Genomic DNA, 23,080 nt, shown 5'->3' with positions numbered 1-23,080 from the left:
TATATTTCTCATTCCTAAATCTGATTAAAAGAAATAAAAGTGATAATTCATTAGCATGTCTATTCTCCCCAACCCTTAATAAACTTTTTCAATTAATGGAAAAGTAATTTCCATAGAATGCAAACTGAGTTGTAAGGTAACTGATGGTCAACAACCAAAAGCTGAACCAATTTCGTGTTTGAATATGGGTGAAATGCCAAATATATGTGATATTCCAGGTACAGAGTGTTGCTCCTATCAAGGCACATTTTGTGCCAATTAACTAAATATAAAATGTGATTTGCAGTATTCCTACCCCTAGCATGAATTCAGTTTGGAGGCAGTGAGAAATTTTACTTTCTTGGGCTCCATGATCACTGCAGATGGTGACAGCAGTCACGAAATTAAAAGACGCCTGCTCCTTGGGAGAAAGGCGATGGCAAACCTAGACAGCATCTTAAAAAGCAGAGACATCACCTTGCCAACAAAGGTCCGTATAGTTAAAGCCATGGTTTTCCCAGTAGTGATATATGGAAGTGAGAGCTGGACCATAAAGAAGGCTGATCGCCGAAGAATTGATGCTTTTGAATTATGGTGCTGGAGGAGACACTTGAGAGTCCCATGGACTGCAAGAAGATCAAACGTATCCATTCTTAAGGAAATCAGCCCTGAGTGCTCACTGGAAGGGCAGATCATGAAGCTGAGGCTCCAATACTTTGGCCAGCTCATGAGAAGAGAAGACTCCCTGGAAAAGACCCTGATGTTGGGAAAGATGGAGGGCACAAGGAGAAGGGGACGACAGAGGATGAGATGGTTGGACAGTGTTCTCGAAGCTACCAGCATGAGTTTGACCAAACTGTGGGAGGCAGCGGAAGACAGGAGTGCCTGGTGTGCCCTGGTTCATGGGGTCACAAAGAGTTGGACACGACTAAACGACTAAACAACAACAACAACAATACTAGCACTTCTATCCCAATTTTGAACACTCCTTTAACACCACAGTTCCTGTTACAACATGGAACCATGGGGGTTTTTTTACATATACATTTGCATGTTCCACTAAATTTATTTTACACCACGTATGACCCAAAAAACATCACTGGACATGTTGCTACTCCCCCAGCATTTACACACTTCTGTTCCCCCACATGATTCACCCATGAAAACTGCAGAAAATCTGTATGATGCTATACTGCCTAAATTTTGTCGGTTTTACTCCTGCATTTTTCTGGTTTAACACAGTTGCAAACAGATTCTTTGGTGAAAATACTAACAAAGAAATAGGTGCCAGATTCCACTATATTCTGCTAGATTTGCAAAGGTGGCTGTTTTGTTGTGTGAAAGAGCAAATAAAATGCAGAAATTATCAAGTACAATGGCGGACTTTGGGCTTTCAAATATTAGGGGCACCCTGTGCAACACTAAAATTATGCTTCATTCTATAGCATAGTTGTGGTGCCCCATGCAGTGTGATGCCCAGTGCAGCCACACCTGTTGAGACACCCTAAAACCACCTGCATCGTGTAAAGAAACATCAGGAAAATGGAATCAACTGCTGTCTGAGATGCAAGCTGAAATAAAGTGATTGGCAGCCAGAGAAGAATGACAGACCCAGAGACAAGGGCATGTGCGTCGGAGGGAATGTTTGTACCCTCCCAGATAAGGGTTTTCGAAATTGCACTCCCTTCTCAGTCCCAAGTGAATCCAGACCCTTGAAGAAAACAGCAACATATTTTCAGCTCCAGCAGCATATTAGGGACGCTTATCTACTGGAAGGGACGCGCTATTTTCGCTGAAGAAATGAATATGCACAGTTATCCGTGGCCTCCTTACACTTCCACACAGTGCTGAACATCTATTTTAGGAGCTAAGGTGAGGGATACTGAAAGACTAATGAAACTCTTATTAAAGTGAGATGGTTTTCATTCATCATCTCATCGAGCAATCTTTAAGGGATGTCTTCAAGAAAGATCCTAGTATTCCAGTTTACAGGTAAAGAAGGGTAAGCCAATAATTTTGCTGGCAGTTTTTTGCTGGCTGAAAATGCTAAAAACCCAGATACAGAACATACTGCTAGATCAGCCTTTGCCAACCTGGTACCCATCATCTGTTTTGAACTATAACTCTCACCAGCTCCAGCCAACACAGCCATGCTGGCTGGGGCTGGGAACTATAGTTCAAAACATATGGAAGGTATCAGATAGGCAAAGGCTACGCCAGGGGTCAGCAACCTTTTTCAGCTGTGGGCAGGTCCACCGTCCCTCAGACCATGTGGTAGGCTGGACTATATTTTGAAGAAAAAAATGAACGAATTCCTATGCCCCACAAATAACCCAGAGATGCATTTTAAATAAAAGGACACATTCTACTCATATAAAAACAAGCTGATTCCCAGACCATCCGTGGGCCAGATTGAGAAGGCGATTGGGCCGCATCCGGCCCATGGGCCTTCGTTTGCCCAGTGGCGTAGCGTGGGTTGTCAGCACCCGGGGCAAGGCAAGTAATTTGCGCCCCCTAACCCGTGGATTTGCGCCCCCTAACCCTACCCCTAACCCCCAGATGTTGCGCCCAGTGCGGCCGGCCCCCCCTGCACCCCCCACGCTACGCCACTGAGGTTGCCTACCCCTGGGCTACGCTGTATCAAAATGGTTGACAAGGTCACAACTCTCCAAGAACTTCGTCTGAGCAAGATCTATGGACTCTGGGGGTCCAGAGCTGTACTACTGTGCATCCTGCATATTTCCGTGGGCTTTCAGTAAAAGAACTGCCTTGTCATCATGCCAAAGAACAGTCCCCGCCTTATAGCTCGTACTGAGGAATGCTAAACATTCAGGAACACAGATCCAGTTTCCAAAGCAAGCCCTGCTCCTGGTGTGATCTCATGGATTCTTATGAAGTCCTGTTAATTCAAGTATGTCGCATGGCCTTTTAAAAAGGAAAAAATAAAACGGGTTTCTAAGATAATGGCTTTAAGGAGTATCTTTATACAAAGTAATTCCTCCCAAAGCTCACTGAATACTTTTTAAAATATTGGGCTTGATCCATCCCATGTTCTCTGTGCGTACAACTGCTTATGTACACTGCACTTTAAGCCCAAGTCCAAACAACTGTCTGTTCACTAAAGAAGGAGGGGCTGTGATCCCAAATCTCTGCTGAACGCGCCCCTCCCCACCAGTCAAGGAGGCTTTTTAAAATTACTGTGAACACACAACCTACTCCGCACATGTATAGCCTGGAAAGAATCACACCCAAATTGTTTATATAGCTTAAACTTCAGTAGGCCCTGTTATAAATACAATGCCGGAGCCCTCTCTTAGTTCTCTTAGGGTGAAATAAGTTAAATGTATTACAAGATAAACATGAGCTGCAAGTGACAACCGTGAGCAGAAACATAGAAAGTTAAAACAAAACATGAAGGCGGTGTCCCTCTGATGCTGAAGATGCCATTTGAAGAGTACGCTGTGGGGATTCTGATATTATAAATTCAAAGCTGCACTCCTATCTACATACTTGGGAGAAAAGCCCCAATGAATATAATTAAGCCTACCTATGAATAATATGGATGGGATCAGAATACATGAACTCTCGGCAAAACTGTTTCAAAATTGATTGCAGAAGCTTTTCTAGACAAATGAGGCTGACACATGCCAAGGATTAGAACTCAAGAACACAGAGGTTGTACCCATTACCTGGAAGAAAGCCCTATGAACACAGTGGAACATACTGTTGAGTAAACCCAGATTGGACTGGGTTTCATGCATTTTTTATTTACCCATAAACAAATCACCATTACTATGTTAGTAGTTTGGAGCATCTATCCCTGACTCCGTCTTCACAATCATTCATGTGACTGTAACCAAGCCTAAATGTACGCCACTGAAATCACACAAGCAAATATGAGCAGTATGCTGTGGATATTTTAGTCTGCAAATGTTACGTAAATAATTGCATGGTTTACTGTATTATTCTTTGATGTTTCCCTTCCATTGAAATTATATAATAGGCAGTTTCAGCCACAGCAGATAGCGGGACAAATAACATAGGTTTTAGGAGACGTGCTAAACAGGACATAAATAAAAAAATGTGTCTCAGGAACAGAACATTGGAAGGGTCCTGCTGGATGAGGCCACTGTCCCATTTTGTTCCGTGTTCTGTTCACACAGATGCCCCATGGAAAGCCCGCAAGCAGGACCTGAGCGGAACAGCACTCTCCCCACCTGTGAGCCCCAGAAACAGCAATTCGGAGGCATAATGCTTCCAAGAGCAGAAGCAGAAGAAGAACATAGCTATTGTGATTAGTAGCAATTGACCATTTCTGAATTTGTCTGACCTATTTTAATGCTGTCCTCCTTGATCGCTACCCACAGTTCTAGCTATGTGCTGTGTGAAGCAGCATTTTCTTTCATCTGCCCTGAATCTTCCAACATTCAGCTTTGCTGGATGGCTCTGAGCTCTAGTGTTACGAGAGAGAGAGAGGGAGGGAGGAATTCTCCCTATCCACCTTCCCCATACCAGGCACCATAGAATCATAGTATCATAGAATTGTAGAGTTGGAAGGGACCTTGGTGATCATCTAGTCCACGCATCTCTTTCATGTACCCCCTACTCCCCTTATTTGCTTTTCTTTCTCTAAACTGAAAAGCCCCAATACGGCAGCCTTTCCTCAAAGGGCAACTGTCCCAAGTCTGAGTTCCAATGTCCCACCTGCCTGATGAGTAAATCTTGGAAACCATCACTTCTGAATGTTCCTTTCCCCTCCACCACCTGCCAATTTGACGAGCCATACTTGCAAATCCATAGTTGTGTAAGGAACTCTTTTTGTAAGCACCTGTAGGTCAATTGACAAAATGAAACTCTTTGGTAAAACTGGTTCAATCAGTTCTCTGAATAAGGGTCAAAAAACAATAGTAATTCACACACAAGAAAGGTATCTGAATTCTCAGGTGAGCCCCAAATCTTGCAGGAGTACACAATCCTTTGGCAGTGGTGGGGAAACAAAGGTGGGAGGAAACCCCTAAAACAGTCCAACAAAAACTGAGCATGCTCAGTGGACATGGAATGTTGATGGTAAAAGGTAAAGGGACCCCTGACCATTAGGTCCCGTCGTGGCCGACTCTGGGGTTGCGGCGCTCATCTCGCTTTATTGGCCGAGGGAGCCGGCGTACAGCTTCCGGGTCACGTGGCCAGCATGACTAAGCCGCTTCTGGCGAACCAGAGCAGCGCACGGAAATGCTGTTTAGCTTCCCACCGGAGCGGTACCTATTTATCTACTTGCACTCTGACGTGCTTTCGAACTTCTAGATTGGCAGGAGCAGGAACCGAACAACGGTAGCTCACCCCGTCGCGGGGATTCGAACCGTTGACCTTCTGATCGGCAAGCCCAAGGCTCTGTGGTTTAACCCACAGCGCCACCCGGGGTTAAAAAATGCCTGAAAACTAGGAGGATTGGGGAATGGAATGGAGTATCTTGAACAGGAGCATTCCAACTCACAACACTTTTTTTTACAGGTCCCATTTGTTGTTAAAAAATTTACATTCCCAACTTCTCATAACTCTACTCACCAAGCTGTTGTCATTTATAAGAAAGCATGTTGCTATCAGAAGAAAAGGACAAGCTCTGCCTCCCATAAGCCATCAATCAGTCCAGCTAATCAACATGGAATTCAGAATTGCTGCAAAAATCTAGCATGTTTATACAAGCTGCTGAACATTCGCTGGACATATCTGAATACCTTGCCAGGAGCATTTGACCTTGGACTATATCGGATGCATTGACCACAACTTTCAAACTGCCTCCCCCATGGTATTATCAGGACTTCAGTATGAAACATTATAAAATGCACAAATAGGTATCTTTTTAGAAGATTATTTAAGATGGAAACACACCCTTTAATTTTCAAACAGTTAACTTTCAAACAGATATACAAAAGAGGAACCACCTTCCACATTTCACAGCTGTAAGTTTATAAAATAACTTTTGCAGATTGATTTCCACTAAATTTAACATACACAATTTTTGTTAACAATTCTGAACTCACAGTAGAGCCTTACAGGTTGTTTCTAAACAAGCCCTAAAGTTAAAAACAGGAGACTGTGATCATGTTAGGAATATGGTATAGCATTTTACTTAAGCTTTAGCAATAACATATCTTTACGGCCAACACAAAACAATTCCCAGCATTTAAAAATGGCCATTCATCCATCTTCATGGGCTAAAAACAACAACGACCCAACACAATTTTATATCAATTCGGAACAACTTTCAGTTTCTAAGGCTACAAAACTAAACACACTTACTAAGGGGTTTGCCATGCTAAATGTGGTAGGGCTTGCTTCTGGTACAAATTTATAGGACTGCACAGATTAAGCCATGATCAAATCTGAAGGATTTACTTCAAAGGTAACATTGATATAAACAGCCTATAAAGGAAGTATCTTAGCTTGAAAAACTGGTATTTCTCAAGGGTAGCTTAAAAGGTCCCTGTTTGACATTAAGAAAAGGTGTCCTATAATATGCTAGTATTATACATATCTAGGCAGAGATCCCACTAGGTTGCAGAACATGTAACACTGTAATATGTAATATAAACAATTAAACTATACATAATTGGGATCACATATGCATAAAATATGTCTATGCCTATCAATAGATAATGCAGCTGATAAGGATAGCCGTATATAAAATACACCAAAGCATAGTTTAATGCTGTTTTAGTTGATTGCCTTTCAGTCAATTAATCAACTAAGAGAATTAAAGTAAATTAGCACATTACTGAAAGGTCAGGTATCAATGTCATTTTGAGAAATTAGGAAATAATTTAAAACTTAACCGTTTCTTCCCCCCCAACAGTTAAGTAGGAAAAGCCATTATTTTTCCATTTCCTGTTATAGGTACACACCATAACCGAAACAGTCTAAAATATGTGTATATGTGCATTTGCCTCTCAACTTCACTAACCAAAATCAGCTCCCGATTATTAATCAACAGAACCTTAACAGATTGATACGCAAATCAGAGCCTGCTGCTCCAATGATTATGCACACAATACTTATACTATATGCTGTACCATAAAGAGCAGAATTTATGAACATCCAAATGTGGCAAGCGTCACACAGTACATATTCACAATATATCTGGGTGCATTTAAGAACTGTTGCCAGCATCATTAGTGGCATGATGTACCAAAGTGAATGGAAGACAGAAGGGGATCACTTGACCCCATGACCTGGAACACATTGGATGCATTATGCCTATAACTACATAAAAATGCACCTAAGGAAAACCTGAAAGCCTGTGCCAAATATTACACAGCTGCTATGTTTGGGGTTTAATCTATTAGAGCTTTCCTGCGTAAAGTTCTTACCACAAAGCATCAGCGTTATTCCACTGCAGTTTCACCCCATTTCCACACTTCCCTTTTGCAGGCAGCGATAAACCCCCAACACATTACACGGAAGTAACTTCCGCTGAAGTATCAGCGGCGTGAGTAAGAGGCTGCACCCCCCCCTCCCCAAAATGCTGCGGGCTTCAAGAAATCTTCCAACCGCGCGCAGGAGGAGCGCAATAACTTACTTCCAAACAAGTAAAAGCGCAGACCAGGCGCAATGACATTTGCTAGCAGATCAGCCTCGCGCCCCCTCCGCCCCCAGGTTAAAGTCCTATTCTGATTTATTTACTTATTTGGGCTCGAAATCTCTGATGGGGGCATAGAGGAGAAGAGCCTGCCTGTTGAGAGAACCTTAAAAAAATGAAAAGAAAAGGCAAACAGCAGGAAGAGGAGCTTGCCAGACGCAGATGGGAGGCAGTGACCCGAGCAACCTGCGAGTCAATAATTGATGGGAGCCTCTTTGCCTTACCGCACCATCCCAGGCGGAGAGGCACCGCCGCGGCCAAGTCAGGCAAAGCCCATCCCTCGCCGCTTAAGGGATCCGGGAAGCCAGCGGAGCAGCAGCAGATGGCGAAGCCCTGGAGAGAAGCCCTGGAGAGAGCGGCGCGCAGGGCGAGCTCGATGCAAGTGGCGATCCCCGAGGCGCCCCAAAGGACAGCGCACGGAGGCCGAGAGACTTTTTCCTTGCTCGCCTGCCTCTCCACCGGGGAGCTCTGGAAACCTCTCTCTCGCTCTCTCTGCGCATCGTCCCGTCCGCTCTTTTGTTTATAACCCTTCAAAATGGAAACCTGACTCCGCTGCTAAAAATAGCCGCGATCCCGCGGGCCGAGCAGCGGGTCCTCGGCGCTCCAGGGGAAGGGGAGGAAATATACCTCGTTTTGTCTCCGAAAGGCAGCATGTCAAACAAGAAAAGGAGCCAGGAGGGAATCCAGGCGCGCGGCTTTGATCTATCTCGGCAGTAAATCTTGGCGGAACAACATCCCACCCGTCCTTCCCCCATGCATCAAAAAGGGGAAGGGAGAGAGAGAAAAAGGCAAAATAAAACCCACCCTCGCGGAGAATAAATTCCCAGAGAAAACTTCTTGTCCTGGCTGGGCTGTCACTAGAGCGGCGTGTAGCGCAGCGCTGCCCCCTGGCGGGGAGCGGGGGCCACGTCTCGTTCGCCGACAGGGGCTTCTCTGCGTAAACTTACCGCAGAGTTGCGCTACCAACTTCTCGCCATGGATCGCCTCATCGCAGCCATCGCTTGGCAGCAAAGCAAGGAGGCACCGCTTCCCCAGCCTCCGCCAAACACCACGGTTTGCGCCCTCAGGAACCCGCCTCCCCACATCTAAGCCCATTTTAGCCCAGCAGAAAGCCCTTGACTTCCCTGTCCAAGCCCCCAAGGAAAGCCTGTGTGGTCTGCAGGCACTTGGGAATATCACTCTGTGGAAGCTACTCCAGCTTCCCAGGGTTACCGGTATTTGGGTGAGTGGCAGCCAGGAAACAACATCTAGGCCACCTTGTGTTGAAATATAAGGGTATTAAATATAAGGAAGTAAGCGGGAGTGAGAGCTGGACCATCAAGAAGGCTGATCGCGGAAGAATTGATGCTTTTGAATTCTGGTGCTGGAGGAGACTCTTGAGAGTCCCATGGACTGCAAGAAGATCAAACCTCTCCATTCTGAAGGAAATCAGCCCTGAGTGCTCACTGGAAGGACAGATCCTGAAGCTGAGGCTCCAATACTTTGGCCACCTCATGAGAAGAGAAGACTCCCTGGAAAAGACCCTGATGTTGGGAAAGATGGAGGGCACAAGGAGAAGGGGATGACAGAGGACAAGATGGTTGGACAGTGTTCTTGAAGCTACCAGCATGAGTTTGACAGTGGAAGACAGAAGTGCCTGGTGTGCTCTGGTCCATGGGGTCACGAAGAGTCGCACACAACTAAACGACTAAACAGCAACAACAAAGTGGATTTCATTCTCAAAACATGAAAGCTGCATATAAACTTTGATTTGCAACATTGGCCTTAATTTTCCTTAGGCTGGGACTGGCGAACCTGTGGCTTTCCAGATGTTCTTGGACTCCAACTTCCATCAGTCCCAGCCAGCATAGCCAATGGTCATGAATAATGGGAACTGTAGTCTAGCAACATCTGGTTCCCCCATCCCAGACCTTAGGTCCTGCCTACATGACAACTCACAGGCTCGACTCACTCTCCCTTACTGTCTCGTGGACAGTGAAACTGAAGCACAATCCTCTCACCCAACACCTTCAGTATACTCAAATAAATGTCTCCCTATCCATGAATTCTAAAGCTTTTCGCCAGCCCATAGATGGCTGGAGTTTGCAAACAAGAAAAAAATAATCCCATTTGCTTTTACGGTTGTCAAATTGTCCAAAAAGGGGGGGGGGCAAGGGAAGATTGCAACCCACTGGAATCTTCACTAGGATCCCACGTAACTGGGATGTCCTAAAATAAAGAAAGCCCTTTGCATTATATGGGGATGTGATTAAGGAACCCGTTTAAAAACAAACAAGCGGGTAGGTCTTAAAGTAAATAGCTGGTAACCCTCAATGGAACTGGAAGCCGATGTGCGAACACACCGTCTTAAGGGATCTGCAGATCCTGTTGGCTGCCAAAGTGGACTGACAGGCGTGTCCTGTGCTTCCTTATTGAAAGCTGAATGCGGCTTGCTCCAGACTTCCCAAGAAAGAGCGCACGAGAACTGCATCCTAGCAGGGTGTGTTTACTCCGAAAGAGCGGCATCCTAAACATTTTTCACTGGAGCTCTGATGCCGTGGAACTGCGTTCAGCAGGCCGCTCCTATGCACTTTGACTCGGAAGTTAGCCCCACAGCAGCAAGTCCAACGCGCAGCCCTCGTGGTCTGCCCGCTGGGGAGCTCGGCCTTACGCGCAGGGATCTAGTCTCGCGTGCATCTAGCAAAAGTTGTACCCAACTCTTTCAGGGCTTTGCTGGCGGGGGGGGGGGGGAATCTTCGGAAGCGCTCTCAACAGACGCCTGAATGTTACCTGCAGCGTGCATTATTTCAGTCTCCGGACGGGAGCATTGCCGCTGCCCTATGTGAACGAGGCGCTGAAGGGAATGGTCACGGCTCCATCTGTCGAGCCAAAAAGCGGGGTGGGGGAGAGATCTTAACTGGAGCTGGGCAACAGCCTGCCAAGCGACGGCACAGATTGCACCGCAAAGAAACCCAGGAGAATTATTTGCACGGGGAAGGGTTCGGGCAGCAACACAGAGCGCCTGTTTGTTTGTTGCTTCCAGCTTTGCAGCGAGGCTTCGCTCCGGCGAAAGGGGAGGCGAGATCTCGACCCACCTACCCCGCGCTGCTGGCGCGACGGCGTCCCCCTCGCAGCCTGGCTCTTACCTTGTCCCTTTCCGAACGAAGTAAGAGCGGGTGAAGTCCCCGTGGTCATCCAGCCAGGCTTCCACCGCTTCCTCCTTGCTCTGCTCTTGCAGCAGCCGCGGGTGGCAGCTGCCCTCCATGGCGAGATCGTCCGCTGGCGGCAGCGAGGCGATCGCAATGCCTGTCCCGGCTGCTCCTCTCCTTACGGCTTGCTGCGGATTTCACCTCTTGACCCCGCAGCCCGCCCCCTCCCGAGCTCTCCTCTAGTCCTGGAAAGGCGCGATCCCCCAGGCGCGCTCGGATCCCGGCGCCGGAGCCGCGAGGTCTCCACCCTGCCCCGCCCCCGGGAGCCCTGCCTATCTCCTGGTCCCAGGGCTCCCAGGTGCCTTCCCGCGGTACCCGGACCGGAGCCAGCGCCACGCCTCCTCCCCGGCGGGGATCCAGCCCCCAACGTGCCAGGCGGCCGGTTCCACCTCTCGCGCCGCGCCTGCCGCAGCTCCCCAAGGAGGGATTCCTCCTCCTCCGGCTGTCGCTGCCCGCAAAAGCCCGCGCTGAATGCTGCAAGGCGAGTCTGTCTCTCTCTCTGCCCCTTCTCCTCAAGACCTTCATTTTCGCCTCCCGCGATCGCGTGTCACTCTTCCAGGGAGATCAGAAAGGAAGGTTCAAACGTTTCCTCCTACAGCCCCTGGTGGCACGTGCAGGCAGGCACGGAGAGCCTTTGCCTTTCCGTATAGGCCGCTCGCCGAGAGCGCTTGTTGACTTGCGGTGTGCACGTGTGAATGCATCGGGCAGGAAACGGAAGGGGTAGGTGTGGAAGGTCTGAACCCAGGCAGTGCCCCCTTCAAATTACAAAAGGATAAAATAGAGGGCACACTGGCTTCTTACTATTGAGCGCCTTGTATGAAAGTGCCCCCAGAACGCAAGTGACTCCCTGTAACATAGTTTGTGGTCAAGTTTGAAGTCTTTAAGTGTGAGAGAAAAATAATGAAAAACGCATTGTTTGCTTGGCTCTCAGTCATTGGCAAAGCTGTTGTACACTGGGCAAGCTGCAAAAAAAAATCTCTTGTATGAAAATGTCCCCAAAGCAGAGTGCTAGATTCTACACTTCAGGGAGATGCGGGCATTAAAAAGAAAACACGTCCCTTATTTTGCCAGAGCTCACGTCCTCTGTTGGCAGTAATGTAAGTTTAATCATTAATGGAAATTAAACGTCTGTTCCATCATTCTTTCCCGATAGTTTATCCCAACCCATTTTCACTTTGCTGTCCAGCTACTTTATGTTCCTGTTTACGATGCCAGCCTTGACACAATTGTTTTGCTGCATACTCTGAGTCAGCCCAGCCGTGCGGTGAATGCAGAGGGCAGCTGGCCAAATAGTGACTTAGTGTTGGCACAATTAAGCCAGTGATCTTGCTGTGTGGTGAGAAAAACCTTATCACATTACTGTATCTTGTAAGACACCCAGGCAACAAAAGGGGTATAGTTGGAGTCTCTTTGCCACATGGCAAGAAGATGAAGACAACTAGTTTAAAAATGGTTACACATCAGTGTTGATAAACAGGAATCTGTGCTTATTTACTGGCAATCAGCCCACATTTTACTGCTTCCATTTGGCTGAATCTGCCATTCTGAAGCACATCTCTTAATGTTAGCATAAATGTGTTTACCTGAATGTGCTTTAAATATGAAGGATGAAAGCACTTAACAGTGAATGCATTTAAAAGGAAAGTGGAGGCGTAGCCACCTCCACCTCTGACCTTCGCAGGTTCATTTGGCTTTACATGCAGCTGAAGCCTGAGGCTGTATGCACACAACTTCCCCCAAAGAATCTTGGGAACTGTAGTTTGTAAAGGGTGCTGGGAGTTGTAGCTCTGTGAGAGATAAAACTACAGTTTCCAGGATTCTTTAGGAAGAGCAGTGTGGCTTAAGTATGATGTGTATGCATTCTATGAAAAAGCATGCTTCATGTAGTTTCTACATTTACACTTGGAAGTTATTCAGATGGTTGACTTGAGTGTACATCCCTTCCCCCTTTTGAACTTTGCACATTAGTCCAGGCAAACTCCTGATGGTATCCTACTTATTCTTACACAATTATTGTTGATGTAAAAGACCGATGGCAAAATGAGCTCTGTGTGTGAGGCAGAGACTGCGTATGTACGTACTGTATGTACGCATCTTGGGAAGGAAAGCACTGTGGATAATAAGAACATACCAAGAGCCCTGCTAGATCAAACCCAAAGGTCCATCCAACATCCTGTTTCCCACAGGGATCAAGCAGATGCATTTGGGAAGCCCAGAATCAGGACAGGAAGGCTCTACTCCATCTCTGGGGTTTCCCCCACAACTACTACTTTCCTCTGAATTGGAGGGATGCCCCAGTTACTCCTGTGTGCCTTGGAGGGTCTTTTGTTTTCCCAAAGTTAAACAGACTAATTTGAATGAATGGGAAATATCTTCAAATACACATGGAAGGTTGCTGAAAACGTAATCCGCGTAACTCTGCAAACCATCACACAAGAAAGAAAAGCCAAGTTTAAGGCTACAAAACATCCCATACATTTACAGAACACACCCCATACAATTCTGGGAACTGTAACTGGTTAAGAGTGCTGGGAAATGTAGCTCTGTGGGGTGTGTACTGCAGTTCCCAGGTTTCTGTGCGGTTTAAATGTATGGGGTGGATGCAGCCAAGAAGGGAATGTGCAAAGAGAAGAAAAAACATACATCTTGGCTCCACATCACAAAAGCAAACGAATGTTCAGATTATCTAAACAGAACATTGGTACTGACAGGATTAAAGGAAAGACTTACGAAGCCATTTTGAAATCAAAGAGCCCACACTTTGAACAAATGCAGGCAGCATGTTGTGATTATGAATGATCTGCTGTTTGTAGCATGGAGTGGCTGGTGGTTACACAGATGTTTAAGACATGGGTGGAAAGAAGGGGGCCACCAATGTGAGGGTGAACATTTGGATTTAGCTGCAAGTGTTGCTCAGTGTCAGAATGACCTAGCAGTTTGGGGCAATCCTTTCATATTCCTTTCAGGTACCATCACACCATACTACTAAAGACCTGGCTTTGTTGACTTAGCCTAGGAAGTCTGAAAGGCTGTATTCAGCAGCCACAGAGTGATGAGTGGTTTCCTCCACACTGGCTCTACATTCTGTTTCCTTCGCTCCTAGCTGGGCAGAGAAGCTATAGCCAGAGAGAGAGAGAGAGAGAGAGAGAGAGAGAGGGAGGGAGAGAGAGAAGGAAGTGGCCCGTTTATGAAGTCGAAATCAGTCTCTACCATATGCGTCGCAATTGTGCAGAGCAGTTAACTCAAACATTAAGGATAGGCTGAATGTATGAAAGATGTCAGAGGAAGGATGCTTCTGATTACAGTTGCTGGAAACCGCTGGAAGATGGGGGGCTGTTGCTCTCAAGTCCTATTTGCAGGCTTCCCAAGGGCACCTGGTTGACCACTGTGAGAACAGGATACTGGATTTGCCTGTGTTCATGCTCTTAGGTGAATCATAACCTAGAGATTCATAGAGACCAAAAGCCAAATATGTGAATTTCTTGCATTGGCTTGGGTTAGACTAGGAGAGCTCTGAGGTCCCATATAGCTCTGTGATTCCACTAAGTTTGGGGTAATGTATTATTTGTCCAAAGTACACTATAATTGTAATCACTAGGAACAATGTACTTGGAGCTTCGGCAGAGGCCTCATCAAGTTTCTGTCCCACATCATTTATTTATTTTTTAAGTGAGTTATTCTGTAGGACCCTGCAATCCTGTGTACTTAATGCAGCTTATCGGTCACAGCTGGGCCCAGCAGCTGGACTGGCTCTGGTGAATGGTTTGGATTATTTAAATTCTTGAACACAGAGAGGAAGCAGTAAGCTCTGGAAGTGTAGTTTATTAAGGGTGTTGAGAGTTGTTACGAAAGCCTTATTCCCCTCACAAAGGTACATTTGCCAGAATTTCCTATGAAGAGAGATTTGGTTGTTAAACCGCTCTAGAAAGTGCTGCTCTGCAAGGGAAATAGGTGTCTCCTAAGAAGTCTCAGCAGGGACGCGGGTGGCGCTGTGGCTTAAACCACAGAGCCTAGGACTTGCCAATCAGAAGGTGGGTGGTTCGAATCCCTGAGAAGGGGTGAGCTCCCGTTGCTCGGTCCCTGCTCCTGCCAACCTAGCAGTTCGAAAGCACATCAAAGTACAAGTAGATAAATAGGTACCGCTCCTGCGGGAAGGTAAACGGCATTTCCGTGCGCTGCTCTGGTTCGGCAAAAGCGGCTTAGTCATGCTGGCCACATGACCCGGAAGCTGTACACTGGCTCCCTCAGCCAATAAAGTGAGATGAGCGCCACAACCCCAGAGTTGGTCACGACTGGACCTAATGGTCAGGGGTCCCTTTACCATTACCTTTAAGAAGTCTCAGCACAGTTAATAAACTACAACTCCCATAATTATTTGGAGGAAGAGCTATGACTGTTTCAAGTGGTATCATGGTGCTTTAAATATGTGGTTGTGGTCTACGCCAAGAAGAAGCCTGTTCTTTTTGAGAAACAAGAGGAATGCTGGAAAGTTGGGCTCCAACCCACTGTTTCTTGTAGACGTCGTAAGGAAAGAAACACAGAGCAGTGCTAGTGCTGGTGCGCAGCTCCCATTTATCCCAGAATGGCTCATGCTGTAAAGGTTTTCATTGCAAGTGCCCTTTGTTCCTTAAGCCAAGTTAGCTGCAAGCCATTATGTACGAAACATTGCCCTAATGGTGCCACCCAGAAATGTAAGAGGAACACCAAAGGGACTTGTGAAGAACCTTTTCTGGACGATCGGGGCTGAATATTAGTTAGATTAATTGCTTACTGAATTATTTAAAACAGGAAGCCACCAATAATAGCATTATTTATATGACAAGTGGAACACGTGCCCATAAACCAAAGCTCAAAGGGGGCAGAGTCCATAGAAGAACAAAGCAAGAGGGAAGTTGCTTAGCAGCTGTGTTTGTAGTTCAAAGATATCGACCATCACAAGCTTACGAAGCCTTTGGGCAATGAACTGGAGACTGCAGCATGCCGTTTGCTGCAGGCTTCCTGAAAACACTTGATCCTCCCTGATTTATATTGAATGAAAAGGATTTAAGAACCGGCAGCGCCAAAATGGATTTTGTCTTCTATATGCATCGCCAATTATGCTGAGCACTGAAAGGAGGTAGTTGGGAGTAAAGATTTTCCTCTGCCAATATGGACCTTGTAACCAGTATAGTTTAGTGGAAAGAGTATTGGACTAGGGCTTGGGAGACCAGGGTTCAAATCCCTAAAGGTAAAGGGACCTCTGACCATTAGGTCCAGTTGCGGACGACTCTGGGGTTGCGGTGCTTATCTCACTATATTGGCCGAGGGAGCCGGCATACAGCTTCCGGGTCATGTGGCCAGCATGATTAAGCCACTTCTGGCAAACCAGAGCAGTGCACGGAAACGCTGTTTACCTTCCTGACGGAGCGGTACCTATTTATCTACTTGCACTTTGATGTGCTTTCGAACTTCTAGGTTGCCAGGAGCAGGGACCGAACAACGGGAGCTCACCCCGTCGTGAGGATTTGAACCGCCAACCTTCTGATCGGCAAGTCCTAGGCTCTGTGGTTTAACCCACAGTGCTACCCGTATCCCTACTCAAATCCCTATTCAGCCATGAAACTCACTGTGTGTCCTTGGGCCAATCACTGCCTTTCAGCCTAACCAATATTACATGGTTCAAGTGCAGACCTGGTAATACGTTGTCCTGTGCAAGGCCAAACTTTGACACACACACCCCAGCCCTTGTGGTGCCTTTCCCAAAACTGGCAAAGCAAGATGCTGGGCTTTGAGAAGGAGGTGTGAGGCTCTGGCAGGGTCCTAGAGCTATCCCATCTCATGCCCAAAGTAAACACTTGCCCAGCTTTGGGAAAGAGGAGGAGGACTCTAGGACCCTGTCAGAGTCCTCATGCCTCGGGTAAGTGGTTACTGGACTTTGAGAAGGCACCCTCCTTGACTGCAGACTCAGTGCCCCCACACTGCTTGCAGTGCCCTAAATCTGCCTCTACAGGGCTGTTGTGAAGATTAAATGAGAAAAGGAAGAACCATGTACACCACCTTGGACAAAAGGTGGAATGTAAATGCAACAAAATAAGGGACGCGGGTGGCGCTGTGGGTTAAAACACAGAGCCTAGGACTTGCCGATCAGAAGGTTGGCAGTTCGAATCCCCGTGACGGGGTGAGCTCCCGTTGCTCGGTCCCTGCTCCTAGCAGTTCGAAAGCATTTCAAAGTGCAAGTAGATAAATAGGTACCACTCCAGCAGGAAGGTAAATGGCGTTTCCATGCGCTGCTCTGGTTTGCCAGAAGCGGCATAGTCATGCTGGCCACATGATCTAGAAGCTGTATGCTGGCTCCCTTGGCCAATAAAGCGAGATGAGTGCCGCAACCTCAGAGTTGGCCATGACTGGACCTAATGGTCAGGGATCCCTTTACCTTTAAATGCAACAAATAAATAAAACCACATGTTTTCTGACCATTTTGTTCCTAATACAGACTGAGCTCCATATCTAGTTATTCCACTTTCTTTAGTCAAACTTTAGTCCTACGGATGTTGCAGGACTCCAACTCAGCCAGCATGACAGATGATGGGAGGTGTAGCCCAACCAAATCTGGAGGGCCACAAGTTCCCATCTCATACCCTCCAACATGATGCAGCCTATTCTTCAGGATAGGACTGCTTACACTATCAGACAACTTGTTGATATTCAGCCTGATTTGCTTGCACAAAACTTAGGCGGATCAGCTTCACATAATAATTTAAATGGCAAAATGTGTCTTACAGGAGAGAGGAAAACTGCAACCAAACACTTACTTTAGAAACTGAGTTGGCAGCAGTGCAGGCACCGAAAACACTTCTGAGGAGAAATGTAGAAAAATGCTTCCTCTGTAATGGCTGTAGTGCTTGCGATGCCTCTAAATCACTGCAAAACCTAAATGGAAAACAAAAAGAAAGTTTTAAAAGAAAGCTTCTAGAGAGATGAGGACAGCAAAGAAGCAGCCATCTCAAGGAAGACCACAAAGCATGAAATAAGGAAATATAAAGGTAGGACACGGTATGGGAAGAGTACTACAGTCTATAAGGGACTTGATGAATGTCTGGAAACTTCCATTGGGTTAGAGTGGAGCAGCCAAGCTTGTTTCTGGGGTTAGCAGGACTGACCAAATTAAGCCAATTTCATGTCGTATTCATTGTATTTCAGTTTGTTTCCAAGCTCAATGCAAGGAGCTAGCATGGACCTTTCAGGCACCCAACGACCAATATATCTCAGGATTCTCCTTTGTGAACCTGCCTGAGATCTGGGGTTCTGAAGCAATCCTTGTCCCTTTGCCAAGAGAAGTGCAGTTGGTGCAAACAGGAGATAGGGCCTTTCCAGTTGTGGCACCTAAACTATGGGATAGTTTTCAAAAAGAGATTTGTTTGGTCCTTTCCTCTGTATCTGGTTTTAAAACAGGCTCTTAATAATGGCTCATCCCAGCATGAAATATTTAGTAGATCCTTTGGCATGAGACCATATGGTATCCTGGGAGAAAGCATTTTCTGTGACAGTCCCCAAAGTGAGCCCAAATGGGAATTCCCTCACCACAGAAGGGGGTCTAGCATCTTCATTGTATAGCAAGAATTATATCTGGGAATGGGAATGGGAATCTTTGTTGGAGGCTAATTAATTAAAAAGAGAGAGAAGAGCGGAAATGTTAGCATGTTTCAAATCTAATTCTAATCATAATTCCTTCTTACATTTTCTTCTTTCCCACATCACTTTAAGTCCTATAGACTTCATAGATGGGGTGCTGTGGAATGAGACAGAACTTTGTTCAGATGCCAATGAAAATCAGAGCTGGAGTAGTGCTGCTCATTATGCTTTGTTGAGTTGCTATAGCTGTGGACAGAAAGCAGCTTGTGGTGGTTCTCTGGGCCCAAGGCATGAAGGCAGGTTGTTCATTCCCCTAGTTCCCCGTGGAGGAATTTCCAGATCAAAGCGCATGTGGTAGACTCTGAAAAGATGCGATGGAGTGAATCTGAGACTTGAGTGCAGCCTTCTCTGACCTGGTGGCCCGTGATCTGCCGTTCTCTATCTTGGGTCCCTAGATGTTGTTGGACTACAACTCACATCATCTCTGATCACTGGTCCTGCTAGCTAGGGATGGTGGGAGTTGTAGTCCAACAAAATATGGGGACCCAAGGTTGAAAAATCCTGAGCAGATGCTTTGGACTATGTAACCTTCAGAGTGTTAGATCAGGAAAAATACAGTGGTACCTCGGGTTAAGTACTTACCGGTAATTCATTCCAGAGGTCCGTACTTAACCTGAAACTGTTCTTAACCTGAAGCACCACTTTAGCTAATGGGGCCTCCTGCTGCTGCCGCGCCACCAGAGCACGATTTCTGAACTCAACCTGAAGCAAAGTTATTATCCTGAAGTACTATTTCTGGGTTAGCGGAGTCTGCAACCTGAAACGTATGTAACCTGAGGTGCCACTGTATGTGCTTCCTGTGACACTACTCTTATCAGATTGATTTTATGGTTTTTATTTTGTAAATGGCCAATAAGCTGATAAATCAATCAACCAATAGCTAGGATGCATGGTGACTGGAGCTGGGGCTCTTTGGTCACAGGTACTAGAATCAGGGGGGGATATAGGGTTGGATATGAAAGCTGAGGCTGGCCAGACTGACAATCCTGAGTACCCACGGCTGTAGGCAATTAGCTAAAATCAGGCCAACACTACAGCTGGCATTTGACAAGCAGCATGCTAAACATTAGTAAGCCAGTGGGTCACTTCAGCTTTTGTAGTAAGCATTGCAAGAGTGGTTGCAATTATACATGGTCATGCTTTCCAGCTGGAGCCGGGCTGGGGAGTGCAGTCAGAAAGACAAAAGTCGTAGCAGGTGCCCTGATCTATGCAATGACTAGATGCAGATAGCTTTTTGAATATATTGCCAACAAGATTAGCACTAAATCCTCCACTATATGTCAGCCACAAATCTTTTTTTTTATTCCATGATCCCAGTTAACATACCACCTTTCTGGATCATATATTGTATCATGGTTCTCCAGTTTCATCAGAGATCTCACTGAAATTGTGCACCTTTTTCCCGTCATTCCTCCCTTTTTTGTCATTCCTCCTTTTCTGTCATCAAGAACTTGCTTTCAGATTTGATTTGCACCCTTTAGCAAAGCTCTTACTGCAACTGTCTCTTGAGTGCTGCAGATATAAAGGACGGCACAAATTGTTTTGATTAGCTTCCTGCACTAAATACTGCATGTCAGGACTGTGGACAAGAGATTCACCAGAGACAACAAGCTGAAAAAGCATTTACTACACTGGAAATGACAAACTGAAGGAGCAACACTGGCTGTTTCTCTTCTGGCTATCAAACAAATCTGAAGTGGTAGGAAATTACATTAGTGACTCTGTGGAGTGGCATCTTGTCACCTGCCAGCAAGTATTAGAAATGTAGAAGGAAGTGTTTGTCAATAATAAACAAAATGGCATTAAACTCTCCAGTAGTTACCACTTGGTAGAGTTTCAGGTGGTTTTACTAGATTATCTGGGGGAAGCAAGGCCTACTGATTTGGGAAGAAGGGGGAAAAGAAAGTTAACTGCAAGTAAAAAGGAAACGCAGACAAAGTATGAAAGCTCTGGAGTAGAGCTCATGTTTTGCATGAATACTGTCCTGGTGCAGACTCTGGCATCTCCACATAAAAGGATCAGGTAGCAGGGAAAGACTTTTGTCAGAAACCCTGCAGGACAGATTGAGGTTGAATCCTGACAGGACAGAAGTACTGTTTTGGGGGACGGGGTGGGCAGGTGTGGGGGACTGCCTGGTCCTGAATGGGGTAACTGTGCCCCTGAAGGACCAGGTGCGCAGCCTGGGAGTCATTTTGGACTCACAGCTGTCCATGGAGGCGCAGGTTAATTCTGTGTCCAGGGCGGCTGTCTACCAGCTCCATCTGGTATGCAGGCTGAGACCCTACCTGCCTGCAGACTGTCTTGCCAGAGTGGTGCATGCTCTAGTTATCTCTTGCTTGGACTACTGCAATGCACTCTACGTGGGGCTACCTTGAAGGTGACCTGGAAACTGCGATTAATCCAGAATGCGGCAGCTAGACTGGTGACTGGGAGTGGCTGCTGGGACCACATAACACTGGTCCTGAGAGATCTGCATTGGCTCCCAGTACATTTCCAAGCACAATTCAAACTGTTGGTGCTGACCTTTAAAGCCCTAAACAGCCTCGGCCCTGTGTACCTGAAGGAGCGTCTCCACCCCCATCGTTCAGCCTGGACACTGAGATCCAGCGCCAAGGGCCTTCTGGCAGTTCCATCATTGTGAGAAGTGAGGTTACAGGAAACCAGACAGAGGGCCTTCTTGGTAGTGGCGCAGCCCTGTGGAATGCACTCCCATCAGATGTCAAGGAACTAAGCAGCTATCCTATTTTTAAAAGATATCTGAAGGCAGCCCTGTTTAGGGAAGTTTTTAATATTTAATGCTGTATTGTTTTTAACTCGACTGGGAGCTGCCCAGAGTGGCTGGGGAAACTCAGCCAGATGGGCGCAGTCTAAATAAGAAATTATTATTATTATTATTATTATTATTATTATTATTATTATTCCAGACATGCATGATTTAGTAGAGCCACATCATTGCTGTTCTGCTTTAACCTGAAAGCACTTCATGCTTTCAGACTTCTAACCCTCAGTATCTACATGGGCACTCTCCCTTTCCTCAGCTTCAAATATCTGGGAGGAGGACAGTATTCATTGGGGCCGTTGCATGCAGGGAAAAGGGCTAAATACTCTATTGTACTCCCAATCACGAACTCCCCCTGCTGCATTGGGGGCGGGGGCGGCGGGCAGATATAAAAGCACACTATTTGGAAAGGAAAGAGCTAAAGTAACAAGGCTGATACCTAGAGTGGAGAGACAGACCACAGAGAGGGAAAAGGCTAGAGCAGTCTAAGAAACAGCCATCTGTACAGGACATAAGCAGCCAGAATAGCAGTGCAATTCCACCAAATTTCTAAAAGTCAGATTTTCTGAGCTTTGAAAAAAAGCTGGTAGGTGGCTAGGGAAAACACAAAAAAGGAATGCTTTGTTCATGACACCATGAAGTTGCTTCGTGAAAAGTGGGCAAACCAAAGCAGGAGTTGCTATTCCACAGTAAGTGGCTGGGTGGAAGTAGCCTCAGAGAAGACGGTACTGAGCTAGATGGGCAGATAAACCTGCTCTGACAGCTTCCTAGGCTAGAACAATGCACACCTGATCCAGAGCTTTCTGTGTTTGCCCTGATACGCATACAAGATGTGCCCAGTCCAAGGGAGCGTGCCTAATTGAGCTGAATGGGCACACCCAGAGCAGCCTCCTCTGTTCCAGTGAATATGAATCCCTTGCTGGTGAATGGGCCCTCTGTGCTCACTCAAGCTCTCACAACAAAAAAAGGATTCACTAGATCATAGAATCATGACCCACTGATTGCGAAGAAGAAGTGCTGGGGAAATTTAAGTTGATCGTGTGCCAATTTCTCCAATGCAAGGAAGCCTCCAAGGGACTACTGGGCAGCCATATGGAATGAATACAGTTTACACAGAAATCAGACAGAGAGGCTGCTGGTGTATGCCTGGGAATAAAAGCTAAAGCTTGGAACTGGCTGTGCTGAGTGCTGGAAGGAAGTAGCTTTCTCTGTTCAGAGTCCCATGCTTGGCAGAAGCAGCCTGCAATGTTCTAAGTTCATTGGACTCTGGGGCCTTGAGTTTTGCCTGGGGACTAGCAATGCCTTTGTTTGCTGTTCCCCCCTACCGTTCATTCTCAACATGGGTGGGGTTTTTTTTGGTATAAGCAGATTTTTAACTAGGTCACCTGGGCCACTATTACTTTTCCCTCTGTAGGAAACCAACTTTCAGAGGTTTATCCAGATCAGGTAAGCAGGAGCAAAAACAAACTTGGTAAAGAAGCAGACATAATAGCTGTACCAACAAAGGACAAAAGTGAAAGACGCAGACAAGCACTAGCAGTAACAGAGAAGTTGCTCTTCCATAATAGAGAAACCTCATGACAAGGGGAACTAAATGTGCATGTGCAATAAATGCATGTATTTTCAATAGAAGGAGAGGGGAACCTTATAATAGCCTTTGCCAACCCAAACCCTTCAGATAGTTTGGACTACAGCTTCCATCAGCTCCAGTCAGCATGGTTAGAGGGGACTAGGTTGGTTGGCAAAGTCCTAACTGCACTATACATTTGAAGCAGAATCATGCCAGTATAAATCATGCTAGGATTCTTCTCCCACAGAATCCTGGGACTT

At 46.3% G+C, this 23,080-nt stretch overlaps 1 protein-coding gene across 10 annotated transcripts in view; it reads right to left on the bottom strand.

The window, feature by feature from the left end:
* Positions 1-23,080, bottom strand: part of PDE5A (phosphodiesterase 5A) — a 115,113-nt gene that overhangs the window by 64,339 nt on the left and 27,694 nt on the right. For 2 of the 10 annotated variants that reach the window (XM_081876764.1, XM_081876767.1), the window contains exon 1: positions 8,240-8,410. In XM_081876764.1, coding sequence (XP_081732890.1) covers positions 8,240-8,367 — 128 coding nt within the window. In that variant the 5' untranslated portion in view covers positions 8,368-8,410. The other 8 variants (XM_081876771.1, XM_081876768.1, XM_081876766.1 and 5 more) reach the window with 8 other exon arrangements.

Source organism: Podarcis erhardii (genome assembly GCF_964252035.2).
Source record: "Podarcis erhardii genome assembly, chromosome: 9".
NCBI lineage: Eukaryota > Metazoa > Chordata > Lepidosauria > Squamata > Lacertidae > Podarcis > Podarcis erhardii.
This window is presented reverse-complemented; position numbering and strand designations above follow the sequence as displayed.